This window comes from Bufo bufo, chromosome 4 (genome assembly GCF_905171765.1).
Source record: "Bufo bufo chromosome 4, aBufBuf1.1, whole genome shotgun sequence".
NCBI classification, from domain to species: domain Eukaryota; kingdom Metazoa; phylum Chordata; class Amphibia; order Anura; family Bufonidae; genus Bufo; species Bufo bufo.
In genome coordinates, this window is record NC_053392.1 from 305,894,304 (window position 1) to 305,918,824 (window position 24,521).

At 40.7% G+C, this 24,521-nt stretch overlaps 1 protein-coding gene across 1 annotated transcript in view; it reads right to left on the reverse strand.

Moving 5' to 3' along the window:
• The window catches only part of RNGTT (RNA guanylyltransferase and 5'-phosphatase), a 420,910-nt gene that overhangs the window by 163,589 nt on the left and 232,800 nt on the right, over positions 1 to 24,521 (reverse strand). Inside the window, exon 12 of the mRNA XM_040428751.1 lies at positions 15,290 to 15,358. Within this exon, the coding sequence (XP_040284685.1) occupies positions 15,290 to 15,358 (69 nt within the window). The remainder of the gene's footprint in view (positions 1 to 15,289; positions 15,359 to 24,521) is intronic.

A 24,521-nucleotide genomic window follows, 5' to 3' on the forward strand; every position in this document is an offset into this window, starting at 1 on the left:
AAGCATAACTCCTCAATTAAGGCACACAACAGTGGGACCGCCGTGCCCGTTTTGAGGACCGCAAACCGCGGGTCTTCAAAACACAGGCTCTGTCTTGCTTGGTAGGATTAGATATTTTACATGTATGAAATTGAAAAATATCTATGTATATATATGAACGGTTCATTTGGTTTACCCTGCACATTTAATAAAATTGCTAAATAAAAAATGTGAAGTGAGTCTCAGTTTTTTAAATTACAACTGTGCTAATATTTCCACCGCTACAGGAACAGAATTTAAAATAATGGCGGTGCCAGATACATCAATGACAGACATCAATATTGCCCGACAGACTCTTTTGACCATAATGAGCTCCATCAGGTTTGTCTTATGGTGTTCATTTTTAACAGAAAAAAAATATTAGTTCTGACTTTGACAGAATTTGCAAGTTCTTAACAAAGCCTCCGATGCAGATGTGAACCTAATTTTTCAAGTCACTGACCCTGACAAAAATGGACAGTTGAAGTAAAACTTTCAGAATGTTTTTAGCTACTTCAGGAAAATAAAACTACAACAAGATGCCTAGGTGTTTTAGCTCCACATTATAAGTTAAAAGAGAAATATTTATAGGGAGAACTCTGTCCTTAATAATGGCTTTCAGTAGCACGAAATTACCTAGGGATTATGCTGTCAAAGTGACATGCAAACCTGCTAAACTGGACTACTCATTCAGTACACAGATTTGTCAGAAATAGCAGACACAAGCTAAAATAAATGTTACCAATACCCTAGCGTGACTGCATATTAGCAGGCATTTCAACAGACAGGTTACTTTGAAAAATAAAATAAACTTCTACTAGGAAGAAGTTAAAGCTTTATATATTTGGATCTTGTTCAAATGTAAAAGTTTTAAAATTGTCTAATTCAGATGAATTTATGAAACCCCAAATTTACTACAAATTAGCAAATTTGAATATTACCCAACATGAAATACTAATTGTCTCTATGAATTTAATAAGAGGCCAGCATGTTCACTACATTCACTCGTTCTTCCTATAAAATGTAGCACTGTCAATATGAATTCCTGAAAAACATAATTTAATTATATTAGGACAACTATTAAAAATGTTGACCACTTTGTTTAACGAATTTGTTGAATACGGCGAAATATGCAACGTACAAATGTAAACTTAATACAAGTTCATTGCAGATCTCTTATATATTGAATCCATGCCCTTGTCAGCAATGTCTTTTCCACAGACTACACAGAATTGCCGTCCTGAAAATGGCTGTTGATGAAGAGGCATGTGACCATAAATGTCCATCAGCCTCCTCCATTGAAATACACTGCACATACTGGATACTGGTTTCCCATGCACAATGTTTATTAATGGATGAGGCAGATAGACATGTCTCGTCACATGCTGAAAAACACACCCAAATCATGGGCAAGTAGCCGGACGCAACTTGGTTTGTGATGGCTAAGTTGCATGCAACGTACGACCAAAAATCAAACAGCGTTGGGTTTCTAACGCATGTTGCATCACAATCGGGTCATGCCACGTGCTACATGGCACCTTGCTCACAATCATTTGATGCAATGTTGCAACACATTATCTTGAGCTTTATGTCACACGACTCATGTTGCCATTGAGCCCCAGTCTAATATACTTTATTGCAGTAAAATTGCCTCTTTGTCCGCTTGTCAGCCATTCTCCTCCTGCACTCCAAAAATTCACTCTCAATCTACACCTAAAATAGACTTGAACTCACTGAGGGATCAGGGATTCCTGCCTAACACTGCTGCTGGCTCTAGGAAGTTTTGTATATTACATCAGTGCTGGATTCACAGCTACACTGCTCAGTACTTTTGTATGTCCTCCATGCTGCTGCTATTTCTGAGGGAGTGAGAGATAAAGGGTAGTAAAATCTCCTCTCTGTGTGTGGTGTAAGCAGGGACATATCATGGAGCTAAGCTTAGGGAAAACTGACAATTAGAGGTGCTAGTAAAGATGCTAGTAAATGCAACTCATGCAATAGTCAGAAATAGTGCTACTACACATATACACACAACTAGTTATTCTGAAAAATGTATGATTTAAAAGGGAACCTGTCACCTCTACTATGCTACCCTCACTGAGCGTTTCTAAATGTTGATTGTGTTACCCTAAACATATAAATTACACTTTTAATTTCATTTGCTGACGAATTCAATAAGTATTATGCATTTTTGTACTTCCCGCCTTTTATGCAAATTAACATAAGAGTCATATCTTACTTGTGTGACCAGAGAAGAGTCATATTTTCAAGCTCTCACTCATCTCAGGTTAATTTGCATATGTATCAAATCGGGTTTTTTACACAATAAAAGCACACAGAGCTATGGGGACTGAGTATTGAGGATGTGCTAGCGGCCATCTAGCAACCCATGTCCTCAGCTCTATACCCAAAATCCAGATGATAGGTTCCCTTTAAAGACTGGTCGTTTTGCGGTTAAAACACTGCCATCGAGTACTGCATGGCTGCACAGGTCGCAGTGGACTCTAATTACACTAATAAGGACTGCACTGTTTAGTCAGTCTGCATTTTTAAAGAACATGTAACACCATGTGGCCATTAACAATGCAGACCACCTGAACAGCGCAGCCCTTCAGCTCTTAAAGGCCAGTACATGCATCATGATCTTCATCAGCCTATGGCTGTCTGCCCCTGAGTATTTAAGGCACCTTCCCCCTTTATTATCCTGCATGAACTTCTGCCTGTTTTCCGGATTTGACAATTCATTGCTTGACCTGACCTCTGCCTGATTTCTGTAGACACTCTGAGCTACTCGCCCGGACCTTGGACTGTTTACTGCATTGTATAGCCTCTGCCTGCCCTAGGGCTTGTCCCTGACCACTGTTTTGCCTGACCCCTCAATGTTTCACACTGGTGTCTCTTGGCCCTGCTGAAAAGAGACTACTTGAAGAGTTATCGGGCTATCAGTTGTCCTGAAGCTGAGTCCAGATCACTGTTTAGGGATTAAAGGATGAAGAGTAAAGGAGCCACCTAGATAAGGCCCTTAGGAGACGCCCCAAATCAAATATGTTCAGTTGACACAGCAAATGCAAACTCACTCTGTATCACTGAAATTACAATTTCTCATGAACAATGTATTTACACAAGGCTTGCTATGTGCGAGGATAGCAAGAGCTGCTGGGTCAGGTTGTGTTAAGAAGACATCACTGGGAAAACTTTGGAATGGGGCCTTCAATGTAGTAAATACCAAAAAAAGTAAGACTGTTTTGCTATTATTGTCATGAATTCATATACTTTATTTTATAAGAAGTTGGAATTGTCAACACAGTTTAATAAGCAGTTCTCCTGACAATGAAAAAATAGGGTACAGCTCTTGTCTATAGGACTTTTAAAGTCGACCGCATGTAATCAACTTAGTAAATCGTATAGGCAACAAAATCATTTACCACAAGGCCTGCTCACTTCCATGCCTATTATTGGTATAGGGAATAAATTTTGCAGTTGGTTTGAAAACTGCTCAAAGTTTTAAAATCCTCTAGTACCTTTAAAGCGGGTGGTGAATAGCGGGTACCCCAAATGATTTATACAGGAAAACATGGCCTTTTATTTAAGCTGAGTATGAAATATGATATGTCAATTAAAATCAGCACAAAATAGATAAATTTAGATCTTGAATAGAATCAATTACGTCTATTGAACAAAGAAAAGAAGTGAAAATGCAGGCGATAATTGGAGTAAGACTGTAATTAAAATAATCTGCTTTGAAACATGCAAAATTGTTAACAGCAGCAAAAATAGCTAAAAAGAGCAACCCAAAAATAACAAAAACAGCTGCAGGCATTCATGAGAGAAGTTATGTTGTGTGGCAAAGCATAAAAGATATTAATTAATGAGATATTGTGAGTGGATACATGTCTATATTTCTTTACTACATTTTTGCTGCAGCTCATCTACTTGGAGGATTGTTTGCAAATAATAAATTGAACATTTACATAGAACTAAACCCTCAATGAATATTTAAACAGGAAGCTACTGAACTGTCACATAAAAAGTAGCCAACAAGGCTTGAACTTTTCTGACCAGAGACAGAAGTAGTAAGGAACTGCTCTGCCACAAGACATAGGTCTATAATAATAGACTACTTTAAAGGGGTTGCCCCTGAATGACAACGCATCGCCTATCCACAGGATAGGTCATATGTGTCTATGAAACCTCCACCGATCACGAGAATGTGAATCCCTTGTCTCTCATTTGAACAGAGAGAATACTTGACTATTCAAAAGCAGGGACATGGGACCCTGGTTCCTGGGTTCAGCAGGGGGTTCTGTCACCACAATCTTGGACTATTATCTGCCGTTAAAGGGATTCTGTCACCTGCTTTTACCATTTTAAGCTGGCACCATCGCTATGTTGACTAAAGTACCTTATTTCCAGCAGTCGTCTTTTTATTTATTTTCGTTTTGTAGTTTTGATATAAAAGCGATTTTTATGTTATGCTAATTAGGGTCCAAGGTGCCCAGAGGGGCGTTTTTTTCACTCTCCGGAGCCCAGTGACGCCCCCCTGCAGGCGCCCAAGAACGCCTCCTGATCATCAAATAACCTCCCACAGCCCCGGCAAACGGTTCCACCCCCTCCCCACGTCATAGTCTACCTTATAGAAATGCCCCGTCCTTCTTCCTGTCTGCGGCCAGAAAACTCGTGCAGGCGCAGTACCGCCTGAGGCCTACGCGAACCTCAGGAGGTTGATGATCGTTCAGGCCGCTGGCAGTACTGCGCCTGCGCGAGTTTTCTGGCCGCAGACAGGAAGAAGGATGGGGCATTTCTATAAGGTAGACTATGACGTGGGGAGAGAACGGAACCGTTTGCCGGGGATGTGGGAGGTTATTTGATGATCAGGAGGCGTTCTTGGGCACTGCAAGGGGGCGTCACTGGGCTCCGGAGAGTGAAAAAAAACTCCCCTCTGGGCACCTTGGACCCTAATTAGCATAACATAAAAAGCGCTTTTATATCAAAACTACACCATGTCCGATTTGAAGCCCCCCCTGATGCACCCCTAGAGTAGAAACTCCAAAAAAGTGACCCCATTTTAGAAACTACGGGATAGGGTGGAAGTTTTGTTGGTACTAGTTTAGGGTACATATGATTTTTGGTTGCTCTATATTACACTTTTTGTGAGGCAAGATAACAAGAAATAGCTGTTTTGGCACCATTTCAATTTTTTGTTATTTACAACATTCATCTGACAGGTTAGATCATGTGGTATTTTTATAGACCAGGTTGTCACGGACGCGGCGATACCTAATATGTATACTTTTTTTTTTATTTATGTAAGTTTTACACAATGATTTCATTTTTGAAGCAAAAAAAAATAATCATGTTTTAGTGTCTCCATAGTCTGAGAGCCATAGTTTTTTCAGTTTTTGGGCGATTATCTTAGGTAGGGTCTCAATTTTTGCGGGCTGAGATGACAGTTTGATTGGCACTATTTTAGGGTGCATATGACTTTTTGATCGCTTGCTATTACACTTTTTGTGATGCAAGGTGACAAAAAAATTGTTTTTTTAGCACAGTTTTTATTTTTTATTTTTTACAGTGTTCATCTGAGGGGTTAGGTCATGTGATATTTGTATAGAGCCGGTCGATACGAACGCGGCGATACCAAATATGTATACTTTTTTATTTATTTATGTAAGTTTTACACAATAACAGCTTTTAAAAAAAATAAAAAAATGATGTTTTAGTGTCTCCATATTCGAGTCATTTTTTGCGGGATGAGGTGACGGTTAGATTGGTACTATTTTGGTGGGCAAACACCTTTTTGATCGCTTGCTGTTGTACTTTTTGACAAAAAAAGGTGACAAAGAAATGGTTTATTTAGCACAGTTTTTATTTTTTATGGTGTTCATCTGAGGGGTTAGGTCATGTGATATGTTTATAGAGCCGGTCGATACGGACGCGGCGATAGCTAATATGTATACTTTTTTTTCCCTCCTATTTTTTACCAATTTTTTTTAACTTTATTTGGGGAAAATGACGTTTTTGTTTATTTTTACTTGAAACTTAATTTTTTGGGGGGAAAACTTTATTTTTTAAACTTTTTTTTGGGGGGGTCTAATCCTTTACAATGCATTCCAATACTTCTGTATTGGAATGCATTGGCTGTATGAGTAATACTGTGTGTATTACTCATACAGCTTCCGGCCTGTGAGATCCAGGGGGCTGAATCTCACAGGCTCGTCACCGGAAGGCAGCGCAATGCTTTCCTTAGACATCGCGCTGCCTTCCATGCCATCGGGTCCCCCCTACAGCCGCATGGGGACCCGATGGCACCGCCCACCGCCGCATGGGGGGGTCTAGGTGCCTGCTCAATGATTCGCCCTGTGTCCTTAAGTACAAGGACATAAGGGCGTACCTGTACGCCCTGTGTCCTGAAGAAGTTAAACCAGCACCTGGATCTCAATATTTTTGTAATTACATGTAAGTGCCACTTGCGTTTTTTTCTTTTCCTGTTTTTCTCCATCTACCCCACTGACGTGGTCACACCTGCTCAGTTTAAATCTTCAATTGTCACCAGCTATTATAGGCTGAGCCAGTTACAGGGAAAGAGCTGCAACAAAAAGGACATGGCCCCTGGGGAAGGATACAGCCCCCGAGCTGACAGCTTGAATTAAATCTAGCAGAACAATTAGAACGATGAATGGGGAGACCTCTGGATCCAAGTGAGATACAGGGAAGGTTCTAGCTTTGTTAGAGATTGTCATGACATTTGGGCAAGATTTTAACGTTACTAGTAGAAAATGGATAATCTGTTTTGCCGACACTGGGCCCACCCAGAAACATGCACTTAGTCAAGCATGCATGCTTATTTCTCATTCAATAGGTTTTTAATAATTTAACATCAATTACAAGATATTAAAGGACAATTAAGTACAGTAAAGTATAATAGAGTACAGTGTCTCCTGTTAATCATTGTAAAACATGAGATGAGACGCTTTATAACATGGACCATAAAAAAAAAAATCTAAAAATTTATATATATATATATATATATATATATATATATATATATATAGAAAACAGGGTTTATTAATTCCACCTTGTCTATAAAAGTTAGGTTTATGTTCAATTGCTCTTATGTGTCTAATAGGGTGGCGTATGTTGTAGCCCACCATAGTGCCCAGATTTTTGAGTATTTATTTGATTTATTATTGCTTTTTGCTATCATCGTTTCGAATCTGCAATTATTATTAACTTTCCTAATTATCTGCGAGATGGGCGGGGTAGATGTAGATTTCCAAAGTTGTGCTATACTTTGTAGAGAAGCTGTAAGTATATGACATAGAATAGTTTTTATTTTTTGTTTGGAAGGTTATCTAGGTCTAATCTTAAAAGAAATATTTCCGGTCTGAAGTGTAGTTTCACTCCTATAGTGTTTAAAATAAGATTGTTGATTCCTTGCCAGAAATTGGATATGAGTGGGCACTCCCAGAATATATGGGTGAGGGCTCCTATCTGGTTGCAACCTCTCCAGCTTATGCTAGATGTGTTCTCATAAATCTTAGATAGTCTGTATGGTGTGTAATACCATCTATATATAAGTTCACAATATGCTTCATGGTGTACAGTACAGGATGAACTGTGGATTGACTTGTGAAAGCTTTTTTCCATTTGGACAAAGAGATCTTTATATTTAAGTCTCTCCCCCATTTTTTGATATGTGAAGTGTGAGATTCTAAGTAGGGTTCTGAAAGTTGGGAATAGAACAGTTTAATTCCTTTTTCTGATTTACCTAATAGATTGGTTAAATAGATAAGTGTCTGGGGTGGAATCGCTGGAGATGAAAGCGTAGTATTGTTTAGGAAGGTACGAATTTGTAAGTATTTGTATAAGTCTGCTTTATTTAGGTTGTATTTGTTTTGCAGGTATAGGAAGTTATGCAGTGTGTTATCTTTATATAAGTTTTGGATATGGCTAATACCCGCTTTGATCCACGATGTAAGCGATATATCCGGAATAAGTATTTCTAATGATTGTAGGGGGATATCTAGTGTTTTTAAAATTGGGAAGAGGGAGCATGTTGAAATGTACGTCTTCCATGCCTGTGTTGTCCTCTTTATTGTAGGAAGGGAGAGTAAAGAGTTTTTTACTTTGCCTATTGAAGAGGCTAGGAGTAAGGAATGACGTTCATGTGGTCTATTTACACTGCTCAAAAAAATAAAGGGAACACAAAAATAACACATCCTAGATCTGAGTTAATTAAATAGTCTTCTGAAATACTTAGTTCTTTACATAGTTGAATGTGCTGACAACAAAATCACACAAAAATAAAAAAATGGAAATCAAAATTTTCAACCCATGGAGGTCTGGATTTGGAGTCACACTCAAAATTAAAGTGGAAAAACACACTACAGGCTGATCCAACTTTGATGTAATGTCCTTAAAACAAGTCAAAATGAGGCTCAGTAGTGTGTGTGGCCTCCACGTGCCTGTATGACCTCCCTACAATGCCTGTGCATGCTCCTGATGAGGTGGTGGACGGTCTCCTGAGGGATCTCCTCTCAGACCTGGACTAAAGCATCTGCCAACTCTTGGACAGTCTGTGGTGCAACGTGACATTAGTGGATAGAGCGAGACATGATGTCCCAGATGTGCTCAATTAGATTCAGGTCTGGGGAACGGGCGGGCCAGTCCATAGCATCAATGCCTTCGTCTTGCAGGAACTGCTGACACACTCCAGCCACATGAGGTCTAGCATTGTCTTGCATTAGGAGGAACCCAGGGCCAACCGCACCAGCATATGGTCTCACAAGGGGTCTGAGGATCTCATCTCGGTACCTAATGGCAGTCAGGCTACCTCTGGCGAGCACAGAAATGCCACCCCATACCATTACTGGCCCAATGCCAAACTGGTCATGCTGGAGGATGTTGCAGGCAGCAGAACATTCTCCACGGCGTCTCCAGACTCTGTCATGTCTGTCACATGTGCTCAGTGTGAACCTGCTTTCATCTGTGAAGAGCACAGGGCGCCAGTGGCGAATTTGCCAATCTTGGTGTTCTCTGGCAAATGCCAAACGTCCTGCACGGTGTTGGGCTGTAAGCACAACCCCTACCTGTGGACGTCGGGCCCTCATATCACCTTCATGGAGTCTGTTTCTGACCGTTTGAGCAGACACATGCACATTTGCGGCCTGCTGGAGGTCATTTTGCAGGGCTCTGGCAGTGCTCCTCCTGTTCCTCCTTGCACAAAGGCGGAGGTAGCGGTCCTGCTGCTGGGTTGTTGCCCTCCTACGGCCTCCTCCACGTCTCCTGATGTACTGGCCTGTCTCCTGGTAGCGCCTCCATGCTCTGGACACTACGCTGACAGACACAGCAAACCTTCTTGCCACAGCTCGCATTGATGTGCCATCCTAGATAAGCTGCACTACCTGAGCCACTTGTGTGGGTTGTAGACTCCGTCTCATGCTACCACTAGAGTGAAAGCACCGCCAGCATTCAAAAGTGACCAAAACATCAGCCAGGAAGCATAGGAACTGAGAAGTGGTCTGTGGTTACCACCTGCAGAACCACTCCTTTATTGGGGGGTGTCTTGCTAATTGCCTATTATTTCCACCTGTTGTCTATCCCATTTGCACAACAGCATGTGAAATTGATTGTCACTCAGTGTTGCTTCCTAAGTGGACAGTTTGATTTCACAGAAGTGTGATTGACTTGGAGTTACATTGTGTTGTTTAAGTGTTCCCTTTATTTTTTTGAGCAGTGTATATTTTCTTCTATTTCTACCCATAATTTGTCTTTCATTGGGGGCCACCATGCAATAGATTGGTCTAGTATAGTTGTTTCAATGAGGAGAGGAGAATAAGGCCCTGCCAGTCACTGACATGAGTCTATCTCCCGTGATAAGAAAGAATCAGACATGTTTTTCCAGCATGCCCAGTCTGTCCTCAAGCTGCCTCCGTAAGTATGAGGTCACTAACCATTTTTCCATCTTTTCTACGTCCAGTTTCAGAAGCAGCAACTATTTCACTTGGAATATAATCATTACTTTTAACACTTATAATAGATCTATCAAATCTTCATGAAATGGTATGGAGTTATAAGCCTAGGAACACAAGCAAAGCAAATGAGACTTGTCCGGATATTCCAAATCATTCAACTATGCTTCAGCAGTCCCTCTTAAGGGTAGATCTGTTGGGTCCCTACATATGTCTATGTATATATTAGAAAGCTTGTACAACTTTAAGCATTTAAAGCACTTTTGGCTTATCTTTGTAGCAATTGGATCTATAATATACTTTGGTACACTGCACACTGCACAATACAGTGAGTAAACATATAATACATATCTAAATAAAGATCACACTAGCGTTAGACACCTCCGGCAGGCTGGTGTCTGGATCAGGCATTGCCGGACGCTACCCGACACCCACCAGTCCCCATTATAGTGAAAGGGGCCAGCGGCTGTCAGGTAGTGTCCGGCAATGCACACAGAAGTTTTCGTCCAGCTGATTTTTGGTGTTTTCCGGATTGCAGCCGGTCCCCATTATAGTGAATGGAGCCGGACAGCAATGAGGTAGGTCACGGCAATGCCGGAATGCAGAGAGTTCTGGCAGGTTGTCCTGGATCGCTAGTGTGAAACTAGCCTAAGTCTAAAGTGCCCAATATTTTAAATTGTATACTGGGGACCTATAACACATTGCACACTACACTAGTTGCTTTTTTTCTCACTAGAGTTTCTCAACGTGACTAGTTTCATGTCTTGTTTGAAGATCATATAAAATATTTAGAGAACTTGCAACTCATCAATATGCAATATGGTTCAGTAAGTAAATCGAGATGCACAGGAGGTATAGAAGTGAATAAAAAGAAATAAAAGTACCAAAAATGTTCAGTAATTAAGCAAAGATATGACAGATATCAAAACAAATTACTAAATTGTTTTCGACAGGCCTCACTTGACGAGACAGGTTAATAGGATGAGAAATTTCATGTCAAATTTCAGCCTCATCTCTTTACTTATATACAGTATATAAGGAATAGAAATAGGTCAACTTAAGTTCATGCTTGTTTAGATAGGGATTATCATAACTGTACTGCCAAAAATGTAGGTATATGTCCGTTGCATTAAAACATCTTTAGGAGCATAGCTGAGGTGTGTGTGCCCCAGAAGATGTCAGGATTGCCACCTCTACATGGCGTTACTCAAGCTGTGGCCCCCACAGCGTTGCTTAGATCTGAAGAGGGTGTACAGGCTGGGAGAAGGAGCACATTGTCTGTGGAAGCTCATTAAAGCTCTGATCTGATTAATGGGGTGCCAAGTGGGGAAGGTTCACGGATATTTAAGGACTGCATGGGCAGTGAGCAGGACAAGAAGGAAACAGTGTGCAGAGAGCAGGAGCTTTGCTGTCAGTGAAAGTGACCTACTCAATAAAGTGTTCAGCTCCCTCAAACTGATCTACCCTCAGAGAGAGAGAGAGAAAGAGACAGTTAGTGGGGCATAAGAGGTGGTGTCAATTAGAGGACACCAGTAGGGGGGTAACACATTGCTGACTTAAGGCCCCATCACACTGCCAAATAACCGGGCAGATTATCGCTGACAAGCATTTGAGTAAACATTCGTTAGCGATAATCGGACAGTTTGTTGGTGCGGTCACCTAAATTATAACTTGTGGGCAGCAAATCATGTTGTCTAAACAGCACTCTGCTGCTGGCAAACAATGATTCTGAATGGGGATGAACGATGGCATTAGTGATTGCTCCTCCCCATACTCTGGAGGAGATCGCTGCATGTAAATGCAGAGGTCACCTCCACTGACGAGCAGGCAACTGACATACAAATAGTCGGTTTCATCTGGCAGTGTAAAGGGGCCTATAGAATATATATATTAAGTCACTTTATTCTGCCTCTTTCACCTCCCACAGTTATACCACTTGTACGACAGTTTTTTTTTAACCATAGCGCCAGCACTGACAGGGTGGGTGACCTAATCCTGTCACCAAATGTACTGTAGAAAGAGCCCATAAAAAGTAATGAGTTAGCTGCTATGGGTAGGCCATGTGGTAGAGGGTAATTTAAATAACACTGTTACTTCAACTGTAGTGAGATGGGGGTGCCAAAATAGCTATGCCTCTGGCATCTTTTAAACACTTCTTCAAGGGTAAGAAATTAGGGACTATTCAGTGACAAACACACAACCGTGATGTCCTACTATTCCAACTCTGCAACAAGAAGGTATTAATTCATCCCTTCTCTTGCCATCTCAGCTTGCATGATGAGTCTCAAATCCTTTATCCACTTAAAGGTGTTATGCCATGAGTGATGTGAAAAATGAAAATCAGACATCATATAGTACATGACGATCCCTTTCTAACAAAGCTAGAACCAGCCCTGTACCTCACATGGATCCAAAAATCTCCCCATTCATTACTCTGCTAGATTTATATCAAGCTGACAGCTCAGGGGACGTGTCCTTTTTGCTGTAGCTCTTTCCCTGTAACTGCTGATGTATTGGCTGATGGCAGCTGAAGAATTAAACTGAGCACGAGACCACCTTAGTGAGGTGGAAAAGAACAAACAGCAGGTGGTGCTACACATATACATTTTATTGAATAGCTCAGTGGCTATACAACATTTTTAATTACATGCAATTACAAAAGAATTCAGATCCAGGTGCTGGTTTAAAAACTGTAGAATATTTTTCATGGCACAACCCACTTTATAATACTAAACATGAATAGCATTGCTCTACGTTGTTGTAATATTGGTCACTGCTGTGATGAACTGTAATACAACTGTGATGGCATAATTAAAATCAACCCAGGCTCGAACTAATAATCATTCTCAGTATATGTGATGCAAATCTGAGGAAGAAAAGCTGAAGGGAGGAGAGAGAGAACAGTAGCCTAAACCAATAAAGAGTGTGCCTCAGACTAAAAGGCTTCCTGTAGATACAGTAGATAAACTGTAGCCATAGATCACGCTGGAGCTCGAGAATAAAAATAAATAAAAAAAATAAAAAAAACAGCCAATAAAAATAAATAGCATGTAAGCAATACCTAGAGCATGGCTGCACAACCTGCAGCCTGAGGAACATATGTGGCCCGCAATGCCATTCTGAGTGGTCCTCAACCATCTGGTCGCAGACATGTTTGTTTGTGTCTAGTCATTGCTCACATGCATTTTCCATGTCAATAATAAGTAGTGTGGAACAGAGAGGAAAATCGTGAAGAAGAAGGGCCATCTCCGCAACCTGAATATATTGGCAGAATGGGGGGGTCTTCTGATCTGGGTGGCACTGCAGTGAACAGCAGAGGAAATTCAGGTTTGGCCATGCATGAATGAAGCTATCTTTATTGGTTTGTGGAGTAGGGAAACACTTTTAGCAACTCACATAAAATACAATGGACAGAGACACTTACTGGTGTGAGAAATGAGGAGAAGGGGACCGTATTCTCCCAACAGTTGAGAGCCACCACCTATCAAACATGTCATTAATGTCTCAAATGGTTTAATTTTTATTGTGGTCCTTGTGAATGCTCAGTCAGACAATGTGGCCCTCGGACAAGAAAAGGTTTTACATCCTTAGGGGTTCTGACTTGTATATCATTTTGGAACTCAAGATCAGACACTTGTTTTGAGTATTATATCACTGTATTGGCCATGGAACCCTAGAGGAAACATTAATATTAAATGATCATTCAAAGAACTGCTGTCAGGGGCAGTTAAAGTGCATGACAGGCCCGGGGCTGTTTACCCAACTTGGGCCCCCTCTCTACCTCCATGCGGGGGCAAGTTCAGGAATCAGGAATGCAGCGTTCCTGGGGACAGACTACTAAGATGCCGGCATGTAAGGGGTTAGATGTCTGTAATTGGCATTATCGCCAATCACAGAAAATGGGTGTCTGCTGTGTAAAACAGTAATCCCCCTGTGGTTACATTGTTTGCTCAGCCAAGTGCCAAGTTTAAACTTTGTACTTCTGCTGTACATGAACACTGGAGGTCCTGAAGAAGTTCATGTACTTTAGACTGTTTTCACCCTGCTTTTTTATCCCTCTGAAGAGCCTTCCATCCCCCCATGCACAGACACAGCTGAACTACAGTGACCAGCAACCAGAATGTACTCACCAAGTCAGGCTGGATATGGGGCTGAAGGAGAGGTCACTGCTGGACCTGGAATGGGAGTCTGGAGTAGTACCAGTAGGCGGTCATTACCGCTGGGAATGAACACTTCTGTCCCGACAATCGTCTGCTATATCTAGCAATGTAAAGGGGCCTTAAGGCAATGCGTACGCTCACTGGATTGTGGTGGACAGGGACATAGATGTATAATCAGATGTGCACAGTCACAGTGCACTCAACTTTCCTGGATGCACTGGATTCTCTTTCATATGCAGAGGCTGAGCAAAGCCTACTATAATATTTTGCCCTGCACTGGCAGTCTACACATCCTCCTCGTCACCATGCGGTCCTGTTGCACCAGTTTCCCTGCTGTGCCTTCCCAAAGGTCCTCCAGGTGCTCCTTGACTTATCTCCTGAGTCAGTGCTGCGGCTGTTGTACGACTCACTGTTGCAATTGTGGTGCTGTGGTGTGGGAAATGCATGGGCACCTCGGGGCTTCAGGCCTGGGTGTCCTCCCTAAAAAAAAAAACTATCATGTTCCGCTATTGACTGCAGCCCTCAATAGATTTTGTGGTAAAAATTGGAACGAGCAGCTCAGCTAATATCTGAAAACCTGAAAGAAGTGTGGGACAAAAATCCTAAACAGTGACTGCTACATATGGTGCAACTAGTTACAAAGCTCAGAGGCTGTTACTTTCCCCCATGTGTGATAAGGGTGTCGTAATCCTGTTAATTCTTTAAGTAAAAGCAGCAACAATTCAAAAACGTGTTTTTCCAGGTTCACCATGTCTAATATTATTTCACATATATATATATATATATATATACAAAAAAACAAAAAAAAAACGCCTAAGCAAATAAGCAGTATATAAAAGTCTCTGCGATTCGCAATGCAAGGAGGAATTGCAGGGATATTAATATCATAACAGCAACAATAACAATAAAAACAGAGGTTTTAACTTTAACACCATTATCACCAGGACATGTGTGTACCAAAGTGCGTTAACAGTCAAATAATTTAAATGTTTTTTATAACTCCTATGAATGTGAAAAAATATCGCATCAATATTTGTAGAGGCATATTTAAAAAAAATGTGGGATTAGTAAAGTAATTGTGAAAAAAATTATAATGCAATGGTAGTACTATAAGACATAACAGTACCAAACTGAACTTACCCCAGTTGGTTGAAAGATGAGTCCATCAACTTCATGGCTGACCTCTCTAGCAAAGCTTCCTTCGAGCAGCTGTCAAAGACAAAAATCATAATGTTAGAAGAAAATATTATTATGCTAGAAGAGAATATTTATACAAATTATTAATCAGCTTCAAATGATTTACATGTACATTTTAGCATTTTTATTATACTGCATTACCCCTTTTCATTTTTTTTTTGCTTGTCTACACTCTCTGCTCCTGCAAGTGGAAACCATCAACAACTTGCTGTAGATAGATCTGCTATTCTTTTTATGCATTTCTTTAAAAGTCTGAATAAATGATGGTGTTTACTGTATCAGAGTGGTTCAGTCATCTGAATTGCTTGGTGCCACTCAGGGCAAGCATCAGGTACTCATTTGATGTTCATGTGATAATGGGATGATCTCCATGGTTTGTTCAGGTGCACAACCCATGAGTAGAAAAATAGCTTAACCTACTGTTAATAAAATGTCAACCACCACCATTTCTTGTTTTTTTTCTATGAAACACAGAGTTAAAAAACAAAATATATAAACTACTTCCTGTCATACTATAAAATGGGGGCTTTTTAGAATACTTCCTATGCTGTCAGTAATGAGTCCACTCTAGGAAAATGCATCTTACTATATTAGCATTTTGTATGTGATGTCTTCCAAAGACTAAAGATGAGGAAAGTTCACTTTCTTCTCTTTTTAAAATCTTTTTATTGAATTTTAAATATAAACAGCATGAAAAACAACATACTTAGCAAAATAGGACATATTATTACAGAGTATAAATGCAGAGCAGAAACTCTGAATAAGCGCCATAACAAGTTGGCTACAATAATCAAGGTGCATACTTTGTCCACTGCTGAACGTCATTGGAGTTCCGGCTAAAGGTATCAGAGGCGTGAGTGAAAGTAGGAATAGAGCCGTGGATAAAATACAGGACATATCACGAATAGTAGCACATGTGCAACCTGGTCTGTATATAGGGTTAAGTTACTACTCTGTTGAGTTAAGAACAAACAAAAGCACCTAAAGGAACTGCAAGGAAGAGGGAAAAAAGGGGAAGGAAAAAGGGCGATAGGGAGTTCTGGAAGTAAATTACTATGGTCTCAAGCTTAGAATGTGAGCTATATGGTAGCCAATCTGATATCTGGGGTATTGATTGCCTTTGGGTTAAGTTAAAGTAGGCGTCAATTATTCTACTGCAGAGGTGGAGAACTTTTAGTGTACTTATGATGGGTTCTCAGTTCCCAGCGTGAAAGTTCTTCCAATCTGGAAAAAGTTTCAATGTTATCATACCAAAGTGAGATGGAGGTAGTTGAGCTAGACTTCCAGTTAGAGGCGATTAATAATCTTGCTGCAGCTAACAGGGTTCTGGTTAGGGATTTCATTGAGTTTGGGAGAACGTCTGGTAATAATGCTATTAAAGCAATTTTAGGACATATAGACAATTGAGTTGCATGTGACTTGAAAATGGTAGCGATCTTCTCCAAGACACCTTTCTAGAATTCCGTGAGCATGGGGCATGACCACCATATGTGTAAGAACATGCCTATATCGGACTAGCATCTCCAGCACATTTCGGAAGAGCAACTGTACATCATTCTTTTAATCTAGGAGTCAGGTACCATCTAGTGAGGATTTTGTAAGCATTTTCCTGGATGGTGACACATCTAGAAGTAAGTTTAGGTGCTGTTAGGATATTCTGAAGGTCTTTGTTTGATAATTTCTCATCTAGATCTCTCTCCCATTCTCTAACAAAATATAAAGATGTTGGAGATTCCATGGAGAGAAGATTCCGACTTATGATTGAGATTTATTTAGTTGGAGTTTGGGTCTGAGACAAAAACTTCTCAAACCAGGTGAGTTGTTGTCTAAATGTTAGGAACTTCTTGATGGAGGAGCATATATATTCGCATTGTAAAGGATTAAGATTTGTAAGTTGGAACTTGGACTTTATGCCAGCTGAGTCCAATAAGACTCCATCCTGGTCTAGTAGTTCATCCACCTGAGCTTCACAGTTCCGAAACTGAGGTGGTAATGATAAGTATCTGCCACCTGAGGAGTATAAACAATCTATCACAGAGTAGGGTGAGGGAAACTTAGAGCAGCGATCTCTAATGTCTGCATTTTCCAAATGGTTACCGTGGCCGATAACGTGTAATGATTTGGGATCTGGGGTGCATCTGATGGGTTGGAGAGGACAATGAATCTCGTTGGATGTTTGACTAAACATTCTTCCAGCAATAGCCAGTTTGTGTGAGGTGGTCTCCTAATCCAGTCTACCACTCTTCCAAGGTGGACCGCCCTATAGAATCTTTTGATGGAGGGGAAACCAACACCTCCCTTAATGAATGGAAGTTGAAGGTTTTTCTATTGGAGATTCTGGGTTTCATATTACCCCATATGTAAGAAGAGAATATCTTGCGGATTATCTGCTAGCAAGTTGAATTGGTGATACTTGTAGTAAGTGATAATGGGGACTACTAAGGAGTTAAACATATTTCGGCGCCCCAGCCAGGAGATAAATGAGGGGGGCCAAGAGCTGAGTATCTCTGGGATGGTTTTTAACAGGGGGAGATAATTGAGGTCATATAGTTTGTCTAGGTTTGAAAAGATATTAACCCCTAAAAACTTAAGGAAAGTTCACTTTCCACTCTGTCTGTGCATTCCCATAATGGAGCAACTGGTCTGTGGGTCTGGTCTCCCAGAACATGCCACCTGGCTACCACAGAGTTTTCTTAACAATATTGGTATTTTGGTCTTCAAACCTTTTCTGGGTTTAAATGCATTTGTTGTATTATTGGGGGGTATCTGTCTTCATTTGTGTTTGTGGTTACCATAGGCAAAACTACATACCTCCACATGGAATTAATGCCATATCGTAACAGTGCACTATGACGTTAAACAATGACAAAAACTCTATAAACACAAATATGAACCAAAAAGTAGAAAACAACAACAGTATGAGCAATATGCCAAATGTTCCTGGCCATAGTCAAATACTTTTATACAGGAGAAGTAAAGAAATATTAAGAACTTATTTTGGATATACTCTGTCCTCATTGCTCAAACACTACATGAGCTGACAAGCAGAATGCTGACATGTCTTAAGTTTCAATACAAAATGCATGAAAGAATTACAGGCAAAGCTTTTTGGCTATGGTTGCATCTCAATTCCGTAGAAATGTCAGAATTTCTCTTTCTAAACATTTCTTTCCTGATATCATATCATTTCACTATTGATTATTCATGTATGAAAGCAGTGTCAGGAAGCTACAAAGGCCCATTTCCTGGGAGCACAGCTGAAAAGAGAAAAATAGACATCGCTGGATAAATCAATGGCACGGCATGTCTGACTAAGACCACCACATGCAGAGAATAAGCAATAGCAAATGCGTGGCTGACAAATTGTGATTGCCTTACATTGTCATGTCTATAGATGCTACTGGATAGAACTGCTTAAAAACTGATTTAGTCAAACTTGAATAGAAAAAACCATCTCACAAAGGGTTTTTCTCTTTCGTCACAGAAATACAAGGTTTTTGAACTTGCACTAGTTAATGAAATACAATGTAAAAGCGAAAAAAGGCGCAGAGAAATGGGGAGACACAAAATAATAGATACGCTAGGAGTGAGCGAAAGAGGCAGTCATTTCATCAGCTCCATGACTCACTAGCTATAGAGAATACTATTATGTTATTAATCATCCCCATTGTGTGTTAAGATACATTAAATTCTAAGCTCCATTTCAGAAAAAGGCAATTTCACATAAAGATGCACATTCATGTCATTCTGATTTCTAATGTTCTCCAGCCTAGTGCAAGCAATTTTAATATAATAAAGAGGATGGAATGTAAGACCGTAACAATTTGTGAGGCTGAAAAAAGACACACATCCATCCAGTTCCGTCTGCTATCCTGCAAAGTTGATTAAAGGGGTATTCCCATCACAGAAAATGGGGGGATATTGCTAGGATATGCCCCTATTGTCTGATAGGTGCGGGTCCCACCTCTGGGACCTACACCTATCTCTAAAATGAAGCCAAATACAAAGCCGGCAAAGTGGTGGCCGACGGTGCCGGGTCCGCCCACCACCAAGCCTTCCTATTGGTCCACCGAAAATAGCTGAGCGATGCGCTTGGCTATTTTCAGAATCCCCATAGAAATGAATGGGAGTGCATCAAGATCAACAACCTTTCTCCAGAAAACTTGAACTCTTTTAGTGAAATCACCATCACCACCTCCTCTGGCAACGGGTTTCATAGTTTCACTGCTCTTATTGCTGTACTTTCTGCCAAAGAAGGTTGTGTATTTCTGGAGTGTAAGAAGCCCCATCCATGAAGGTGTAGAAACCTTCTTTCCTCTAGACGCAGAGAATGTCCCCTCGATCATGGAAAAGATCTCTATACTGACCCTTGATACACATGTACATTAGTTATTAGTTGACCCTCTGCTGTCTTTTTTGTAAATTAAATAACCTTAAAGGGGTTCTGCACTTTGTTTTAACTGATGATCTATCCTCTGCACCCGGGACCCCCGCCGATCAGAAGCTGATGATCTAACCTCTTTAAAGGAGTTGTCGCAACTCAGACAATGGGGGCATATCGCTAGGATATGCCCCCATAGTCCTATAGGTGCGCCTATATTGGGAACGTACCCCGCAAAGTGGTGGCTGGAGGACTCAGGCTAAGGCCAAGCGCGGCCATTTTCTGCGTATATTTCATTACTTTTTATTCCCATTTTCAGGTGGCGAGATCAGCAGAACAGCTATTCTGGCATTTGTTACTCCTCTGGAATATTTTGTTTAAGCTTTGTTTTACTGTATTTAACTTTACCTCAGTCTTAGGTGAATAAGTTGCAAGGGAGAGTCACTATTACAAAATTGTAGCTCCCCCTGCACTCATACAGTTGCTTCAAACTATTTACCCAAGCCTTGTAGTGGGAGGGCGCCCTGTTCACATCGTGCTGTGTTTTGCCAAAGTGTCCGTTGTTTGATGGGCAAAAATAGTACTGTACGGTATGTGCAAAACGATAGAATATGCGATGGAGGTCATAACAAAACAACAGTCTAATCTACCCTGGCTCAAATCAGTGCTGGTGTCTTAACTTGTGGCTAGTATTATCTCAAACTGGGGAGCATAGTCTCATTCTCTCTCCGCCTATGTGGATACCAGTCCTGGCTATCCATTGCTAGGGCTAGTTATGTATATGAGTCGATTACTGAGCACTCAGACAGGATCTCTGGCCCTTGTAACCAGCTAAGGATTTCTCATAACTGTGTTCTCAAATATAATGATAGAGCAGGCAATATTAGCACAGAAAAACATCCAGCAACCCTGTGCCAGATGGTTAGGAAGTGGAGCATTACAAATTATTCTACCATTGCTTTGTGCAACTTCAATGCTGTTTTATTACAAAGGCCGTGTAATGGATCCTTGTTGGTTTGTGCAGATAATTGTTTATTCTTATTATGAAAGTAAAATGTTATGAATTCTGGTATCTCATGTCTCGCTGCTTATTTAAATTTTAATCTCATCACAGTCCCTTGGAAGATGAGAGAAAAAAATATTCTAAGTCTGAAAGTGATAAGACTGGCAATAAGTTGGCAAGCATAGTATCTAACGTGTACAATTTAAATTTACAATCCCTCTTACTTCTTTCACCCCGGGTTATTACAGTTTTGTTGATTTGTAGCCATCTTGTGCCAGGAGACCTTTACAGATAACCCCATATTGCATTGGTTTAACCTCTTAACAGTCTTGCCTGAGCTCTGCTTGTGCTTTGAGAAAAGGACTTGACAGTTGAGCCCGAGCACTGCTCGGGCAGCAGGGTAAGGGAGTGGTTACTTTAACCACCCATATCTCAGGTCTTGTTTGAAAGCTGACAAGACCAGAATCACAGCAATTATCTCCTGCTTCGTGAGATAAAGCTGATAGAAATTGAGTCGGGAGCGACAGCAGCTGAAAGTGAAAGCAGGTTTCAGCTGCTTTCACTCCTGACCCGATTTCTAATGGTTAAAGCTTAGATTGTCAGCCTTCAAACAAGACCAGGCCCATATCTATAGCTGCTACCCAGCCCAAGATATAAAGAGTTAAAGTTGCCATCCCAGTTACAGCTGGCTGTGATCTCAGACAGCCTGGAGGAAGAGGGGAGGCAATTTGAGCAGACAGGCTGCAGGGAGAAGGAAAAGATTATTAAAAATATCAAACAAAATATATCAATTTGGCAACATCACAATCGTAATGAACGCCGTAAAAATAAATCCAACAAATATTGTTGAAATTGCTGTTTTTTATTTCCCCCCAAAAAATTTAATAAAAGTACATTAATACAGTATATGAGCCCTAAAATGGTTCATTAAAAAAACATACAACTAGTCCCACAAAATTCAAGGTATCATACAGTTAAATTGAATAAAAAAATATAATGACCCCTGGAACACAGAAGGGGAAAAATGTTACTGGTCCTTAAGTCTAAAATTAGTTATGTCACTAAGGGGTTAAAAATGCACTTGTGTCCCAAGAGTTGTGTGTTGGTTATATTTACTTCAGACAAACTCAAAATCTACAATTAAAAAAAGTGACATTTTCAGGAGTAATTTTCCTGTTTAATGTGACTATTAACTGTGTAGGTCCAGCACAGACTTCCAGCTACACCTGAACAGTTGATCTGTGGGGGTTTCAGACCCCTGATGATCAGCTAGTAATGGCCTATCCAGAGGACAGGCTTTCACTTAAGTCCCCTTTACACTGCCCGAGCATCAGACAGATAATCGTTAATAAGTTTTCGTAGAAACGCTTGTGATCAATGATCTGTCAGTGTAAAGGTGCTGCCGATTACCCTATGGACAAGCAAAACGTGTGGTCAGATAAATCAACGTTTGCTGGCAGCAGATTGTGCTGGCAAACAATGGTTCTGTACGGGGATGAGTGATGGCATCAGAGTGTAAAACAGCTGGATTCTACATTGCCCTGAATTTTGTAGGTGAAAAGCCCAAGAGAAGCAAGTCTGTTAGTGTAGGTCCTGTCTGATTTAAGTCACCTGGTCGCTGGTAGATGGGCCTGACACAATTTGGATCAAAAAGTGTGCAAAAAGCTTCTAATTTTCATATAGTACATACAGTGGGATGCAAAAGTTTGGGCAACCTCGTTAATCGTCATGATTTTCCTGTATAAATCGTTGGTTGTTACGATAAAAAAATGTCAGTTAAATATATCATATAGGAGACACACACAGTGATATTTAAGAAGTGAAATGAAGTTTATTGGCTTTACAGAAAGTGTGCTATAATTGTTTAAACAAAATTAGGCAGGTGCATAAATTTGGGCACCACAAAAAAGAAATGAAATCAATATTTAGTAGATCCTCCTTTTGCAGAAATTACAGCCTCTAAACGCTTCCTGTAGGTTCCAATGAGAGTCTGGAATCTGGTTGAAGGTATTTTGGACCATTCCTCTTTACAAAACATCTTTAGTTCATTCAGGTTTGATGGCTTCCGAGCATGGACAGCTCTCATTAAGTCACACCACAGAGTTTCAATTATATTCAGGTCTGGGGACTGAGATGGCCATTCCAGAACGTTGTACTTGTTCCTCTGCATAAATGCCTTAGTGGATTTTGAGCAGTGTTTAGGGTTGTTGTCTTGTTGAAAGATCCAGCCACGGCGCAGCTTCAGCTTTGTCACTGATTCCTAGACATTGGTCTCCAGAATCTGCTGATACTGAGTGGAATCCATGCGTCCCTCAACTTTGAGAAGATTCCCAGTCCCTGCACTGGCCACACAGCCCCACAGCATGATGGAACCACCACCATATTTTACTGTAGGTAGCAGGTGTTTTTCTTGGAATGCTGTGTTCTTTTTCCTCCATGCATAACGCCCCTTGTTATGGCCAAATAACTCAATTTTAGTTTCATCAGTCCACAGAACCTTATTCCAAAATGAAGCTGGCTTGTCCAAATGTGCTTTAGCCCACCTCAAGCGGCACATTTTGTGCTGTGGGCGGAGAAAAGGCTTCCTCTGCATCACTCTCGCATACAGCATCTCCTTGTGTAAAGTGTGCCGAATGGTTGAACGATGCACAGTGACTCCATCTGCAGCAAGATGATGTTGTAGGTCTTTGGTGCTGGTCTGTGGGTTGACTCTGACTGTTCTCACCATTCGTCGCTTCTGTCTATCCGAGATTTTTCTTGGTCTGCCACTTCGAGCCTTAACTTGAACTGAGCCTGTGGTCTTCCATTTCCTCAATATGTTCCTAACTGTGGAAACAGACAGCTGAAATCTCTGAGACAGCTTTCTGTATCCTTCCCCTAAACCATGATGGTGAACAATCTTTGTCTTCAGGTCATTTGAGAGTTGTTTTAAGACCCCCATGTTGCTACTCTTCAGAGAAAATTAAAAGAGGAGGGAAACTTACAATTGACCCCCTTAAATACTCTTTCTCATAATTGGATTCACCTGTGTATGTAGGTCAGGGGTCACTGAGCTTACCAAGCCAATTTGAGTTCCAATAATTAGTTCTAAAGGTTTTGTAATCAATAAAATGACAACAGTGCCCAAATTTATGCACCTGCCTAATTTTGTTTAAACAGTTATAGCACACTTTCTGTAAATCCAATAAACTTCATTTCACTTCTCAAATATCACTGTGTGTGTCTCCTATATGATATATTTAACTGACATTTTTTATCGTAACAACCAACGATTTATACAGGAAAATCATGACGATTAACAAGGTTGCCCAAACTTTTGCATCCCACTGTATATGGGGTGTTTGCATGTGTCATTGCACATGGAGCAGTGTGATGCTACTTGAAGTCCTTGCTAGCTTTTGTATTGTGGTCACGGTAGAGTGCAGCTGAACCCCTTTTTTCATATTGTTTGGAGGTGGTGGTCTAACTTTTTGCATTGTACATTTATCTTCATTTGCGCCAGTTTTCTGCAGAGAATGAAAACAAATCTATGGCAGCCCTGGCCAGCCATAGATTCCATTCTGTCGCACGAACTGTCGGAGAGTGTTGAATTTATGCGCCTCGTCATAAATAAGGCGCATTATCCAGCAGCGCATGAGATTTCAAGACTGGTGTTAAATGCTGGTCTTTAAAAAATCTCCCCTAATGTCTACAAAGCAATTCTTTCAGTGAAAAAATACCAAATGGCAAGCTGACAGGGTCCACCATTTCAAACTAATGGGATCTGCCAACCCACTGTGATGGGTTATGAA